The sequence below is a fragment of the Acinonyx jubatus genome, chromosome B4 (genome assembly GCF_027475565.1).
Source record: "Acinonyx jubatus isolate Ajub_Pintada_27869175 chromosome B4, VMU_Ajub_asm_v1.0, whole genome shotgun sequence".
NCBI lineage: Eukaryota > Metazoa > Chordata > Mammalia > Carnivora > Felidae > Acinonyx > Acinonyx jubatus.
In genome coordinates this window covers 80,854,565-80,868,948 of record NC_069387.1, presented here as the reverse complement: position 1 = coordinate 80,868,948, position 14,384 = coordinate 80,854,565, and the positions used below count along the sequence as shown (strand labels likewise).

The window sequence follows — 14,384 nt, the reverse complement described above, 5'->3', positions numbered from 1 at the left end:
ACGTCGGTGCGTCCTCCTTTTTGTGGGGCCCCAGAAGACAGGAATTTTGCGGGTGGCTCGCGCCGGCGGTCTGAGATGTTTTTTGGTGGGGTTGAGACAGTGGCAACTCCCAGGAAGTGGTAGCTTGGGGGGACGTTAGCCCCCTTAATGATTTTTCATACAGACTATATATTCTGAACTATATGTAAATGTGATTAAAGTATCTTTAGAAAACTGTGATACGCAACGAAAAAGAAAAACGACGAGGGGCGCCTGGGTGGCGCAGTCGGTTAAGCGTCCGACTTCAGCCAGGTCACGATCTCGCGGTCCGTGAGTTCGAGCCCCGCGTCAGGCTCTGGGCTGATGGCTCAGAGCCTGGAGCCGGTTTCCGATTCTGTGTCTCCCTCTCTCTCTGCCCCTCCCCGTTCATGCTCTGTCTCTCTCTGTCCCAAAAATAAATGAACGTTGAAAAAAAAAAAGGAAAAACGACGAGCTTCCTGGGAAATGCAGTGTCAAGGCGAATTCCCACGGAGCCCACTTCCAACCACATTGCTGCTCCTAAGTCCCTCCTAAACCTCTGAAATCCAGGAACTGCCGCCCTGTATGTACATGTGTGTGGTAGGGGATGATTCAGGTTCGTGGGGAAAATGAAGTAGGCTTCCATTAACCCGGCCGTAAAATGGGGCAGTAATTCCCATTTTGTCCACCCTGGGCACTATCCCAATTGCATAATAGAAGCTAAACTGGGGTGATGGGGTGAGGTGGATAGCCCTGCACAGAGATTAGGAAGAGGGGAGCTCTGAAACCAACTATCACATATACACATTCATATTCTCTCTCACACATCATTCTTTGTGTAAATAAATACACCTAAGTAAAGGAGGAAAGAGATGAACTATAAAACTAGGAACTTTTGTTTTTAATGAATCACAAACTAAATTACAAATAACGTTAATAGCATGAACACTCGAAGACAAGAGGTGGGAGAAGGGAGACAAACATCAAAAAAAGAAAAAAAAATACTTTCTTTAAAACATTTGCATTACAAAACCCCAAGGTGCACATGGCAACAAATCCACCCATTCCCACTTAAAAAACACTATAACCTGAAATATAAATATAATTGTTCATCCTTCTTTTAAAGAAAAAAATTTTCCCAATGCCCTCACTCAGTCACAGCCCTAAAAAAGTGTCAGCATTTTCAAAATGATGTCTAAACCCTAACTTCCACTCCTATGGGGGTAGCCTTCAGAGGAAGATGGGACCTGGCATATGAAGAACCAAGAGTCTTAAAAGGAAGAGAAAAATTCAGACAACTTTTACTTGCCCCATAAGGCCACGGTGAAGTACAATCCCTGTCCTAGAGCCTCCCAGATACCTCTTGCCCATAGTTGGGACAGATAGAGGGACTAGGGGCAATTGTTTCTACTGCAGTCTCATCAAGACTGCAGAGACTGGGAGTCTTGAGTCTCCCAGACTGTTAGGTGAGATGAAACACTAAAATTAGGGTATAAACTGGTTGGATCTATTTTTTAACCTAATTCTTTAAAACAGGCCCCTCCCTCTGTTTTGTTTTGCTTGGTTTTCTAAAGTCCCAACTTAGGTTCTCTGCTATCAGTTGACCTTATAAACGCAGTGGCCGAGGCGAGGCTTGGGGTGTCTGTCATCCCGAACACAGGAAATAATAATTTTCAGGGCTTTCAGAGATTGGGATGGCAAGCCCTATGTGGAGGGCAGTCTTTTCTTTTCTTTTTAAATACCAGCCCTCCTCAGCAATGACTAAGAAGAGGGGGAGAGGGTGGTAGAGGGACTTAAGTGCATCTAATACTGAAGCTTCCTTTCATTTTCACTTATTTCTCTTCTCCACCCCTTATATCCTCAGAGTTGGCTGGCTAAGAGGGGGAGGTGTTAAGGCAGCCAGACAAGATCAGAGGGTAAATAGCCCAGGGCCAAGGCAGATCAGGCCCCCACTGGAGGACAGGGTGAGACTGGGGTAGGACATCAGAGTCGAAGGTGGGGCACTGGCTTGGTCACATCCTGGAAGAAAGGGTGAGCCAGAGCTGCCTTTGCCGAAATCCGCTTGTTGGGGTCGTAGTGCAGCATTTGCTGGAGGGAAAGATGTATGCTGACTTCAGTGATGTGACATTGGACTAAATGGGCAGCAGGTGTTCCGAGAAATCAGGAAAGCAGAATTCCTTTTACCCAAGCAGGGTTCCCAATTCCCTCCTCCCTACATCTGAATGGGTGTGCCAACAGGGAGAGAGAAGCAGGGACTAAGGAAATGCCAAGACCCAGAGTCCAGGGTCTCATCCTTCCTACATCCTGGAAAAAAACCTGCCCTGGGGGAGTAAATGAGAGGAAATGGGTGCCCACCCCCAACTCTCACCGACAGCAAGCTCCGTCCATCTTCATCCAAGGGAGGAACAACTTTGCTAAAATCTTGCCGGGCCCACTTGGGGAAACTCGGCTTATAATCAGGCATAGAAGTAACTCCTGGCCAAACCACTTCATCTGGGGTCCCCAGAGTCCGGAAGATCCGGAAGAGTTGGTCGATTTCGGAATCTCCAGGAAATAGGGCTCGGCGGGTCACCTGAAAATGGGTAAAGAAAAAAGGCCAAGACCCGCACTGATGTCAGTCAAAGCTGCTCCCTGTGCACCGGAGGTTCCCACAGGCAGTGGAAGGTCAGGAGGGCCCCATGACTCCCTCCCCAGGGCCTTTCATGGGGTCAGTCACACAGAGCCTGAGACAATGAAGTCCCTTCATCTGTCTCCTCGCCCCCTCCTTCCTTCCCCCAACCATGCCTTTGCAGATCCCCAAGGCTGGGTGGGGCTGGGAGGGGGTGAATGTCTGGGGTGCCACTGACATGTAGCAAAGGGATCCCAAGCCACTCACGGGGTGTGGGGTAGACACTGCGGTCATCCCCCCTCCTTGTGATGCAGCCACTTCTAGATAGGAGCACAGCGGGCAGAGACTGTGTCTTCCATTTCTTCTGTGTTCCCCACAGCACCTAGCATGGTGCTGGGTACACACTAGGTGCTTAACAAATATTTTTTGATGAATTGAGAGAGGAATATGGGCAATTGTAAGGTAATGTATTGGGGGATAAATGCACATTTTATATATAGGTTAATGGTCTCCAAGCCCCCAGTTACAACCCAGATAAAGGACCATAAAACAAATTGCTGATTTGATTTGAAAACTCAGCCCACTCCACTGTTATATTAAAGAAAATGAGAGCTCCCAGAAAAGTCTGGGCCTCAGGGATCTTTCAAACTGAAAAGCCAGAGGTTGGGGGACATGATTTAAGCCCGCAGTTTAAATAAAAGTATGAATAAGGTGAACATAGTTGACTTCACCATAATCCTGGAACCCTACAAGAAGGTCTACAGGCCAAATGAAGGAGGCACTAAATTGGTACTCATTCTCCCAAGTATATGCAGACTAAAAACAGCTGCAGAAATAATTTCGCTCAATTCGGGTATAAGAGATGTGTATTGGATGCTAAGGCTGTTTGAGGATATACTAACATTGTGGTTGACATCAGGGACAACAGTCCTATCCTTTCCCCCTACCCACCTTGGTGCTACCCTAGAGAAGGAACCCTGTGATAATATAGAATGGCCATGAGTCTAGGCCAGGAAACAGTTCTGTTGTTCTTGAATGTGGGGGAGTGAGCTGGGTGGAACTCGGGCTTGCCTCCGTACCATCTCAGCAAAGATGCAGCCCAGGCTCCAGATATCTACAGCTGTGGAGTAGTACTTGCAGCCCAGAAGGATTTCAGGTGCTCGGTACCACAGGGTCACCACCTGGGGACAAGAGCAGGAAGGGGAAGGGCGGTGCGTGGGGCATGGTGATTCCCATATCTCAGCTCTTCGGTGTTACTCTGCTAACTCTCAGCCTGTTAACAAGCAGCCTCTCTCCCTCCATCTTTCCCATCTTTCTGACTTTCCCTAAGTATAGATGACTACATACAACTTCTTAGACCAGAGTTAGTCTCTGGGGACCATATTTTCTGAACCCAGAATTTACAACCTTCCTGGAAAACTTGAGAAAAGTGCTCATAATTTTAATAGTGTGCCATCCAGCTCTCCTGGCTTGGCATCTATCAAAGCCCAGTTAGCCCCACAACTGGAACTTGGTGCATACTCTAAAACCTCTTGGAGTGCCAGAGATACTTTCCGTGTAGTGAGAGAGAAACTGCTGGCCAGAGATGTTTAAAATTTTGTGAATGTTCTTGTTAACACCTCCCAGGAAGTTCAGAGAAGAAATGCAGAGAGGGTCTCACCTCATGGGTGTAAGTACGAACAGGTACTCCAAAGGCTCTGGCTAGTCCAAAGTCTGCTAGCTTGATGGCCCCCTCTGCGTTGATAAGCAGATTCTGAGGTTTGAGGTCTCGGTGCAGAACCCGATGAGAATGGCAGAAGGCTAGGCCCTGGAGCAACTGGAACAGATAGCTCTGACAAAGGAGAGAGAGAAAACTTTCTCTACCACAGGGAGCTACTAGATCTGCTCTGTGCCTGCAAAGCTCTACCAAAGCCTTTTACTATATTAGATTATAATTACATGTTTATAAACTGTATCTCCCATTGGACTATCAGTCTAGTGAAGATAAGGACCAGGTCTTCTTCTTCAGTTTTGCATCTCTTTTCCATATCCTGTACCTAATACATTGAAGGTGTTCAATAAATGTGCATTGAATAAACGTTTGTTGAGAGATTGAAAATAACTCGGGGAGTAAAGAACCCAGCCCTAAAACAGACAACAGAAACTCACTGGCTATTTCTCCTACCAAACAGGTGGAAGGGCTTCTTGGAGGAACCTACCAAGTGCCCTCAAGTCCCATTTATCTGAGTTTCATCTGACCTTCCACCTGAGCTATGAAGTTGACTCACTAGAGTTTCAACTTCTTTGATTCTCCTACCCAGCCCTAGGGTTAATAAACATAATGAGCAGTGGGAGAGCCACAAAAGAAAGGGGTGTGTGTGTTGTGTCTGTGTGTGCAGGGGGATGAGGGCTGGGAAGGAAGCCAAGATCACAAATCATCACTCAGTCTGCACAGCGTGCCTTCAGTCCCCCCAAAACATGCCCATGCTGGGGAGGAGTTAATGAGAAGGATTACCTTGATGAGGGGAAGAGGAATGCCAGTCAAAGCAGAGGCATCCATGAATTTCTTCAGATCCTGGTGCAGAAATTCAAAAACTAGGTAGAGTTTGTTTTCTGTGTGGATGACATCCAGCAGCCTAGGGAAGGGAGGTCCAGGAATGGAGGTGAGGAAGAATAATACCCAGGCTACACAGACAAGAACACCTCCTTTACTGTCAGAACACCTCCCAGATATACTTACTTGACAATGTTAGGGTGGTTAAGCTCCTTAAGCAGAGAAATCTCTCGTATAGCAGTACTGGGTACACCCTCTGTCTCACTTGGAGAGGTGGAGAAAGCAGAGATAGGAATGTGGTTACAAACACTCCTTTTCCCCCAGCTCAGTCATTCTTTTCTTCCCAATGAGACACCACCCCAGCATCCCCTAGGGAAGTGAGAGAAGAGAAAGGGTGCTGTAGGAGTTAATTCGCCTTTGGACAGGGGATATATTAAGGTCATTATTCTTCTTTTCCCAGCGGTAGGTAAGTAAAACCTCCTGGTGGAGGTAAAGAAGAGAGAAGGAAACAGGGAAAAAAATAGGAGTAGCAGCACCCAGCCTCCCTAGAAGGGCCAGTGAGGTTCAACTGCCATTCTTTTGAAAGAGGTAGAGAATTCTAAGATGAGGGTGGGGTTGGGGCAGTCAGGAGGACTCTTCATTCAGAAAGGTGCTCTTCACTGGTTCCCACAAAACCCAACTCCACGGGGAGTCCTGGACCCCATCTCAGAGGCCTCCTTCCTCATTCTGAGTCTTTCTGATTGCACATTTGGGGGCATCCCTCGACTTTGGGGAGGAAGTTTCCCATATATTCTAAGTGCCCTACACTCTCCACCGGGAAACCCATCGCTGTCCTCCAACCCACCTCTCCACTTAAAAAGAAGTCCCTCCCTGCCACCTTCCGGTCCTTGGACTGCTACCCGCCTGTTGGGGTGGGGGCAGGGGGCACTCAAGGAGCTCCCGAGTTAGGAGTCCCGGGTACAGAGGCCACTCACGTGTCCAGGCGGATTTTTTTAAGCGCCACCACTTCTCCCGTCACCTTGTTTTTCGCTTTGTACACAACTCCGTACGTGCCCTCTCCGATCTTTTCCACTTTTTGGAAGTTCTCCATGAAGCGCTAGCGAGTCGGGTCAGCCCGGCCCTGGAGCGGGGGCCTGGGAAACCTGCAAAAGGCGGGCCCCGACTCTCGGGGGGTGGAGGAGGGGAAAACCGGGCCCAGCTCCGCGGCCCCAGGTCGGGATGGAACGCAGTGTATTTCTCGCTCTTGTCAATTTGTCCAACTTGAAACAATGTTGCCGCCTCCCCTCCAGTTCCCTACCGCCACCAGAGGCCCCGCCCCTCCTTCCCGCGTTTCCCTAGCTCCGCCCCCGGCCCTTCCTATTGGTTAACGTCAGAGCGGCGGGGGTGAGCCCAGCGCGCCTAGCTGCAGCAAATGACCCCACCTCACGCAAGTTTATTAACGAGGATACTTAAGTTTCTGTCTCTGTGGGGAAGCAAAATGTCTTTTTCCAAGTACCTGATTTGGACTCGCGTTTCCTACCTGTGTCCTGAATCTGTAGGGATTTCCTGATCTCTAATTCGCCGTTTCACCACCTGTAGGGAAAATGTGTCTCTCCCTAAGATTAAATTCCACCTGGCCCAGGGAGCCTCCTTTGAAAAGCAGGAAATTGGGAATCTCATTGTACGGGTTTTCTGGGCCCCGGAGATGCAGTTGCCTCCGCCCTCTGTCTATTCTATACTCTCTCTTTTGGGATGCAGGGTCTTTGTTTTTTTTGAAAGATTTCCTGATTTGATTAAAAAAAACAAAAACAGATTGATTCACTCTCCTATGGTGAATCGTATGTGTTAGGTACATGTTATGCACCTGCCCTTCAGTCAATTCTTTCCCAGTCAAGAAGAGAGCGACCCAGTGAAACTAGAAACTGTGGTTGAGTAGCGGGATGTTCAGGGACCAGGATCCCTTGTCAGTTCTGCCTTTCTTCGTCCTCCTGCCCCTCCCAAGACTCCTCTGGATGGAGAGGAGGAAGGGCTATGCAAATGAGCACCCCTCTCCTATATAGGGGCTTGCCCTAGCCCCTCAGCGCCTTTGGTTGCTGGAAGAAAGAACAGGATGCATCTGGTGCTGAGGAAATGCCTTCTCCATGTGGTTATGATGAGTGCTCTTCTGGCTGTGGGGGTTACAGAAGGTGAGTGTGGGGAGTATTGCCATGAACAAGTGTGAATTTGGGGTTGCACACCTGCTCTGGTTTTCCCCCTCTTTATGGGAGATACCAGCAATATCTCAGGCTTCTCCCACCCATTTGAGTTAGTGAGGACATGGGCATCTGTGCTCCCTCCCTATGTGGAGATCTGGGACTGAGCCTGAGAATAATACCATCTGCTTGTAAGGGCACAAGGATAGTGGGTCTTTGTAGCCCTAATCCTGAGGCCCCTAGGGCAGTGAGTCCAAGTAGGGGCTTCAAAAGTGAAACGAGTGGGAGACTCTTTTAGGCAATGACTTAGGTACCTGGGATAGGGTATTTGAAGTGAGAAGTGAGAGAATGTGGTATTGGATTGAAAAAGTAAGGAGGTACCACCTCCCCTCTTTGAGATGGGGATGGGTGAACATAGCTCAGGCTTTTGTTCTGGGGCTGGAAGAGACAGGCAGAGGGGTCTCAGCTGAGCATCACATGAAAGGGCTCTGGGGGATTGGGGCCTCGTGACAGGAGCAAGGGGTGGGGGTGTGGGTGGTGAGAGGGTCTGGAATGTCCCGTGCTGCTCTGAGGAGGGAGGGTTGGGAATGAAGAAAGAATGGGGCATCTTATGATTCTCTTGCTTTAGTGGTAGGATGCTCTATGAAATGATTCCAGATCTCCCCTCCCCAAGCAGACTCAGCTAGGTATCCAGTACACATTAGAAATGGAGCAAAGATAGTTTCTCCTGTGCTAAAATATAGATATCATGTCCCAGTCTTCCCTTTCTTTCTCTAGATCCCTGGTCTCACAGACTTCTAGGAGCTTCTCCTTCATCTGACTTCCCTCATTTGTGCTGTAGTTTCAAGTCTTTTTCTTTTACTATGCTCCTAACTGTATTTTGGAAACATTCTGTTCATACTTGTCCACCTGACCCTCTTAAAAAGATTGTGCTTACTTTTTAGATATTGATTTTTTTAATCATAAGACATGTTAGATATTCATGAAATTTTATATGAATTGGGTTTGATAATTGTGTCCAGTGTGAAATGACATTGTGCTGATTCAAGAAAATGTTCATATTTTTTACAGATATATACTGAAATTGTAGGGTTAAAATAACAAGATGTCTGGGATTTACTTCTAAATACTTTAGCCAACAAATAAATAAACAACAATAACAAAGGATAGAAAAAGGATAGTTTTTGTATCTGGGTGAGGTATATGTAGATCCCTCATACCCCTTTTTCTCAGACCTTTCTCTTGGTCAGTTATAATAATTTTGTCTGCTTGGTCCTCACTCCCAACCTCTGCCTGCCTCTGATCCATCCTCTACATTGCTTGCTATAATGATCCTTCTAAAATACGGATCTGATCATATTAAAAAAGCTTCTGAAGGGTGAATTTTTTGGCATGGAAATTATATGTCAATGACACAAAATCTTCTGCCATGGTCTTGTCTACAGAATAAAAGCCAAACTCCTTTGCTTGGCATTCAGGGCCTCCACTTGTTTTCTTGGCCTCATCTCTTACAGTGTTCATCAACCACACTGGTAGTCCCTGTCATGCCTCATGCTAACATGCCTCCATGCATCTGCTCATGCTGGTCCTTCTGCTCAGAGTGTTCTATTCCACAGGCCAACTCGTCAAGCCGATGGTCTTTCCCAATTCACCAGAGTGGAACTAATCTTTTTCATCTGTCATTTTGTTGTACTTTGTGAATATCTACAACATAGACATGTACTTTGTGAATGTCTACAACATTCACAATATGCGGGCATATTGAACAGTGCCTTCAATTATTATAATTTATGGATGTATCTATTTCCAATACTTTACCTTGAATCCCTTCAGGGTCACGTCTTGTTTGTTTTTGGTTTTGTTCTTGTTTTTTAATGTTTATTTGTTTTTGAGAGAGTGAGAGATAGAACATGAGCAGGGGAGGGGCAGAGAGAGAGGGAGACAGAATCTGAAGCGGGCTCCAGGCTCTGAACTGTCAGCACAGATCCCCACACAGGGCTTGAACTCACAAACCGTGAGATCATGACCCAAGCCAAAGTCGGATGCTTAACCGACTGAGCCACCCAGGTGCCCGTGTCTTATTCGTTCCTTAAGTCCTTTGTACCTATTACAGTGCCTGGTACGTTGTGGGTGTTCAGTAAATTAAGATGCACTTTGAATGTGAGAGTGAGTAGGGTGACATGGGACAGTGCTATTCCCTGACACGGGACTGAGGCGTGATCCTAGGACCTTCACTGTACCTTCTTTTTAGGACCCAGAGACCAGGACTGGCTGGGTGTCTCAAGGCCGCTCACAACAAAACCCTGGAACTGGCAGCTGTATCCAGAGTGGACAGAAATCCAGGGGCCTGATTGCTGGAGAGGTGGGAACTTAGCAATTTCCAGGGAGGGCAGGGTGTGGGTAGAGGAGCAAGAACTGGGTTGAATGGAGCTTCGGAAGATAGGAAGGGGAAAGGTATAAGGGGAGAAAAAAACAAGGAGTCTCAGCTAATGCAGCTGTCCTTCCCAGGTGGCCAGGTGTCCTTGAAGGTCAGTAATGATGGCCCTACACTGGTCGGGGCAAATGCCTCCTTCTCTATCGCCCTGCACTTCCCTGAAAGCCAAAAGGTGCTGCCAGATGGGCAGGTCATCTGGGCCAACAACACCATCATCAATGGTGAGTACCTCTCTGCTCTAGGACCTTACTCTAAGGGCTCAGATTCCCTGGTGTCCCCAGTGAGCTCAAAAAGTATTCTCTTCCTTTCTACTTTTCTTAAAAAAATAAATTATATACATATTCTATAATATTCGTTGTAGAAAAAAATTTTAAACACAGATAAAGAAAAAAGAAAAAAAAATACATAGCATGCAAGATTGCGGGCAGAAGACCTAGGGCACCTAGAATTTAGACAGACATGGATTTAAATTTGTAAATAATATGTGACCCTGGGCAAGTTACTTAATTGTTTTGTACTTCCATCCCCTTATCTGTAGAATGGGGATGATACCTACTTGAACAGTTGTTGTAAGGATTAAAATGTGATTGTATATAAAGAATTTAGCATAATGCCTGCCCTAGGCTAAGGCAAGGTTCAAAAAATGTTAGCTGGTGGCTCTTATTTTTGTTTTTATCCTACTAGCTAGAGCAAACCACTCTAAATATTTTGATATATGGCCTTCTAATTTCTTTCCTATGTCTGTCGTTAAGTACATATGAATCTTTAATTCCAGTTTCCATCCTTCCCGCTGCCACCCAAAAGGGTTATACCAAGGGGAATGTACTTTGTAGCTAAGCAGTATTCCCACAGCCCCTCTCTGGGAGCCATGTGAGGAGTTTTGGTGTACAGAAGGGAATGCCAGGGTTTGAGGGTGACTCTGTATTGATCTTTCAGGGAGCCAGGTGTGGGGAGGAGAGCCAGTGTATCCCCAGGTACCTGATGATACCTGCATCTTCCCTGATGGGAGGGCCTGCCCATCTGGCCCTGGGTCTCAGACACGAAGCTTTGTTTATGTCTGGAAGACCTGGGGTGAGTCATCCACACTTCGATTCACCTATTCTTACCTGATCCCCTTTTTGTTTTGCTGTGAATTTCCGTAACCTTTATTGCCCCCATGGTTCTTTCCTCTTCCACAGCACATAGCCTGCTCCAACTCTCTCTACTATATTGTTTCTGGGGGCCCTTCCCAAATTGTTGTGCCATCCCATGGAACCCCTCATTAGGACTCCTTTCCTGACCCCTACTCAATACATCTCTCTCGACCTTCCTTCTGTACTGCCCTGTCTCTAATTCTTCCCCTCAGTTCCCTTGGATCAGTACCTCCCTGACCCTTGCTTTTCTTTTCAAAAACCTCAGGCCAGTACTGGCAAGTTCTGGGGGGCCCAGTGTCGGGACTGAGCATTGTGACAGGCAAGGCAATGCTGGGCACACATACCATGGAAGTGACTGTCTACCACCGCCGGGAGTCCCAGAGCTACGTGCCCCTTGCTCACTCCTGCTCAGCCTTCACCATTACTGGTAAGGATTTAGGAATGGGCAAAGGAATAAGTCACAGAACAGTAAAAGATGGGGAGGGTTGGCCTGACCAGTAAGGGGAGAGGGGAAAGGGGAAATGGTATGTAACCTTAAAGGGGCAGAGCCAGGAAGACCTGGACAGAAGAAGGTGGGGCTTAGAGTCAGTGAAGGGCCAGTCAGCTTGAGTTTAGTTGGTGTGTAACGTTCCCTCGGCCCAGGTCTGGTTCTCACCTTTTCTGGCTCCTATCTCAGACCAGGTACCCTTCTCTGTGAGCGTGTCCCAGCTGCAGGCCTTGGATGGAGGGAACAAGCACTTCCTGAGAAATCATCCTCTGACCTTTGCCCTCCGGCTTCATGACCCCAGTGGCTATTTGTCTGGGGCCGACCTCTCCTACACCTGGGACTTCGGAGATGATACTGGGACCCTGATCTCTCGGGCACTTGTGGTCACTCACACTTACTTAGAGTCTGGCCCAGTCACTGCCCAAGTGGTGTTACAGGCTGCGATTCCTCTCACTTCCTGTGGCTCCTCCCCAGTTCCAGTCACCACAGATGGGCATGGGCCAACAGCAGAGGCCCTTGGCACCACAGCTGGGGAAGTGCCTACTGCAGAAGTCATAGGTACTACATCTGGTCAGGTGCCAACTGCAGAACCTTCTGGAACCACAGCTGTGAAGATGCCAACCACGGAGGTCACAGGCACTACACCTGTACAGGTGCCAACTACAGAGGACATAGGTACTACAACTGAGCAGGTGCCGACCTCGGAGGTCATAGATACCACACCTGTAGAGATGCCCACTGCAGAGGCCATACGTACAACACCTGAAGTGGCAATCGCAGAGCCCTCTGGAACCACAGTTGTACAGGTAACAACTAGAGAGCTGGTGGAGCCCACAGCTGGAAAGGTACCCACCCGTGAGCCTGAGGGTCCAGATGCCCGCCCATTCGTGCCTACAGAAGGTATTACAGGTAAGAGGGTCAGTGTGAACAAGGTTCATTGAGGTGGGTTATTTGTCACTACTCTAAAGAGCTACTCTACTTACCCAGGCCCCAGATGTTACCCAATCCTTTGCTTAGCAATGGAGTTTCATCAGAGCTCTCACTGTTATTAAGCCTTCAAGTCCCTCTTAAGAACATGGACTCCATCTGGAGTTAAGAAAACCAGGGTCTGCCCCTCGGCCACTGGGAGAGAGCTTATTGCTTCTCTGTGTCTCAGGAGAGCTGTTCCCTGAGGCTTCTGCCAGGGAACAGACTGTGGTCATTTACATAGTAATTTGTATCTCTTTCTGTGCAAGTATAAATGCATAGGATTCCGTCTTAGATTCTGGCACCACTTACCACCCCTGGATTCCTTTCCCAAAGCAGGTCAACCTGAAATTGTGGTAGGAACACTGAAAAGGTAGGAATGACCTGGTGGCACGTGGAAGAGTTAACTTTTGTCGAGTGTCTAGATCAGGACCCAGCACAGTGTGGAGTATGATAAGCATTTGGGGTTTCTTAAAACTCCAGTGCTACTCCTAATTGTGTGGCTCTGGGGTGCTCGTTCCTCCTCTGGGGCTTCAGTTTCCTTATCTGTAAAATGAGATTTTCCAGGCCTTGCCTGATGCCAAGCCCGGGTGCAATAGCTCTGGCTGTACCTGGAAAAATGCTTGCGTGGCCTCTACTTCCAGGTGAGTCATTTGTCTCTTGACTTTGCCTCTTCAATCCTCTCCTGCCAGGCTCCCAGAGCCCCCTGCCAGATGGTGCAGCTACCTTAATCCTGGTGAAGCGACAAACCCCTCTGGATTGTGTGCTGTATCGATATGGCTCCTTTTCTCTCACCCTGGACATTGTCCGTGAGTCTTGACTACTTTGGGGGCTGGTGGAGGGAGGTGTGTACCGCCTAAGACTGACCAGTGGAAGCATACCTTGGAAGGAGTTACTCACCTGGACAAGAATATCCAGATCCCAGGGTTTTTATTTTGAAGGCATGAGGATGGGATTGGGGAAGTAGCCCTAGGGCTTTCCTGTCTGTGGGCCTTTGGGGAGGCCTGGTAGAGGAATCCCACATTGTACCCAGACTCAAAATCTTGCAACTTTGCAGAGGGTATTGAGAGTGCTGAGATCCTGCAGGCTGTGCCATCCAGTGAAGGAGATGCATTTGAGCTGACCGTGTCTTGCCAAGGCGGGTGAGTGTCCCACTGGTTATCCTGAGAACTCTTGGGTTGACTGTTGCCCCACTCTCTGGTGTCTAATGTTCCCTCCCAGTTGCCCTGACCTAAGCTGACACCTTTTGCAGGCTGCCCAAGGAAGCCTGTATGGACATCTCATCTCCAGGGTGCCAGCCCCCTGCCCAGCGGCTATGTCAGCCTGTGCCACCCAGCCCAGCCTGCCAGCTAGTTTTGCACCAAGCACTGAAGGGTGGCTCAGGGACCTACTGCCTCAATGTGTCTTTGGCTGATGCTAACAGCCTGGCGACGGTCAGCACCCAGCTTGTAATGCCCGGTATGTACTTGGACAAGAAGTAGGGAGAAGGGGGGAACAGGAAGAGGCTATCTGGTAGGGAGCAGACACTGACGGAAACTGTGCCTGGGATTCTGTTCATAGGTCGAGAAGCAGGCCTTGGACAGGCTCCCCTGTTCGTGGGCATCTTGCTGGTGTTGATGGCTATGGTGCTTGTATCTCTGATATATAGGTGAGGGCCCCACCATCTAGCTCACACCTCCTTATCCCTTATTACCACCACTCATTCTCCCTCAAGAGGAGAGGGAACTACCACTTTTTTTGAAGAAGCCTGGTATCCAGGAAAGAGCCCAGACTTGGAAGTTAAACAGACCCAGGCTGCAGTCTTGGTGGTGGGACCTTGGGAAAGTAGCTTAATGTCTCTGAGCCTCTGAAAAATAGGAAAACTAATACCTGCCCTATGGGGCTGTTGTCAGGATTAGAGACAATGGTGGTAAAGCACCCAGTTCTGAAGCGAGAGTGCAATAAATGATGATACTGATGACTGTTGTTATTAATAATATCAAGAGTGGAGGAAACTGGGTGAACTGAGTCCTCTACCTGTGAGAAGGGCAGATCCCCAGGCCTGGAGTGCCAAGG

General features: G+C 48.2%; 2 protein-coding genes across 6 annotated transcripts in view; one reads left to right on the top strand and one right to left on the bottom strand.

Annotated features, from left to right (window-relative positions):
- Nucleotides 1-875: 875 nt before the first annotated feature.
- On the bottom strand, nucleotides 876-6,467 carry CDK2 (cyclin dependent kinase 2). 4 transcript variants are annotated; one of them, XM_053226366.1, is made up of 8 exons: nucleotides 6,113-6,467; nucleotides 5,325-5,507; nucleotides 5,100-5,220; nucleotides 4,266-4,436; nucleotides 3,685-3,786; nucleotides 2,873-3,016; nucleotides 2,366-2,569; nucleotides 876-2,085 (listed from the first exon to the last, which is right to left on the bottom strand). In XM_053226366.1, the coding sequence occupies exons 3-8, from the start codon at nucleotides 5,142-5,144 to the stop codon at nucleotides 1,981-1,983; spliced, it is 771 nt and encodes a 256-aa protein (XP_053082341.1). In that variant the 5' UTR covers nucleotides 5,145-5,220; nucleotides 5,325-5,507; nucleotides 6,113-6,467; the 3' UTR covers nucleotides 876-1,980. The 4 variants fall into 4 exon arrangements, with proteins under 4 accessions (XP_053082341.1, XP_014940619.1, XP_014940620.1 ...); XM_015085133.3 differs by having other exon boundaries at nucleotides 5,325-5,402; XM_015085134.3 differs by lacking the exon at nucleotides 2,873-3,016 and having other exon boundaries at nucleotides 5,325-5,402; nucleotides 6,113-6,465.
- Nucleotides 6,468-7,021: 554 nt separating this feature from the next.
- Nucleotides 7,022-14,384, top strand: part of PMEL (premelanosome protein) — a 7,850-nt gene continuing 487 nt past the window's right edge. Inside the window, exons 1-10 of one of the 2 annotated variants that reach the window (XM_053226362.1) lie at nucleotides 7,022-7,303; nucleotides 9,561-9,671; nucleotides 9,818-9,964; nucleotides 10,680-10,814; nucleotides 11,142-11,303; nucleotides 11,553-12,272; nucleotides 13,022-13,138; nucleotides 13,387-13,471; nucleotides 13,582-13,791; nucleotides 13,846-13,977. In XM_053226362.1, the coding sequence (XP_053082337.1) occupies nucleotides 7,228-7,303; nucleotides 9,561-9,671; nucleotides 9,818-9,964; nucleotides 10,680-10,814; nucleotides 11,142-11,303; nucleotides 11,553-12,272; nucleotides 13,022-13,138; nucleotides 13,387-13,471; nucleotides 13,582-13,791; nucleotides 13,846-13,977 (1,895 nt within the window). In that variant the 5' untranslated portion in view covers nucleotides 7,022-7,227. The remainder of the gene's footprint in view (nucleotides 7,304-9,560; nucleotides 9,672-9,817; nucleotides 9,965-10,679; nucleotides 10,815-11,141; nucleotides 11,304-11,552; nucleotides 12,273-13,021; nucleotides 13,139-13,386; nucleotides 13,472-13,581; nucleotides 13,792-13,845; nucleotides 13,978-14,384) is intronic. The other variant, XM_015085136.3, reaches the window with a different exon arrangement.

Coding starts and splice junctions, on each gene's coding strand:
- CDK2 (XM_015085133.3), bottom strand. CDS start 6,228: ATGGAGAACTTCCAAAAAGTGGAAAAGATCGGAGAGGGCACGTACGGA. Junction 2,570..2,872: donor CAGTGTCTACCCCACACCCC/GTGAGTGGCTTG, acceptor ACCCATTTTCAG/GTGACCCGCCGAGCCCTATT. Junction 2,086..2,365: donor ATGGACGGAGCTTGCTGTCG/GTGAGAGTTGGG, acceptor CTTTCCCTCCAG/CAAATGCTGCACTACGACCC.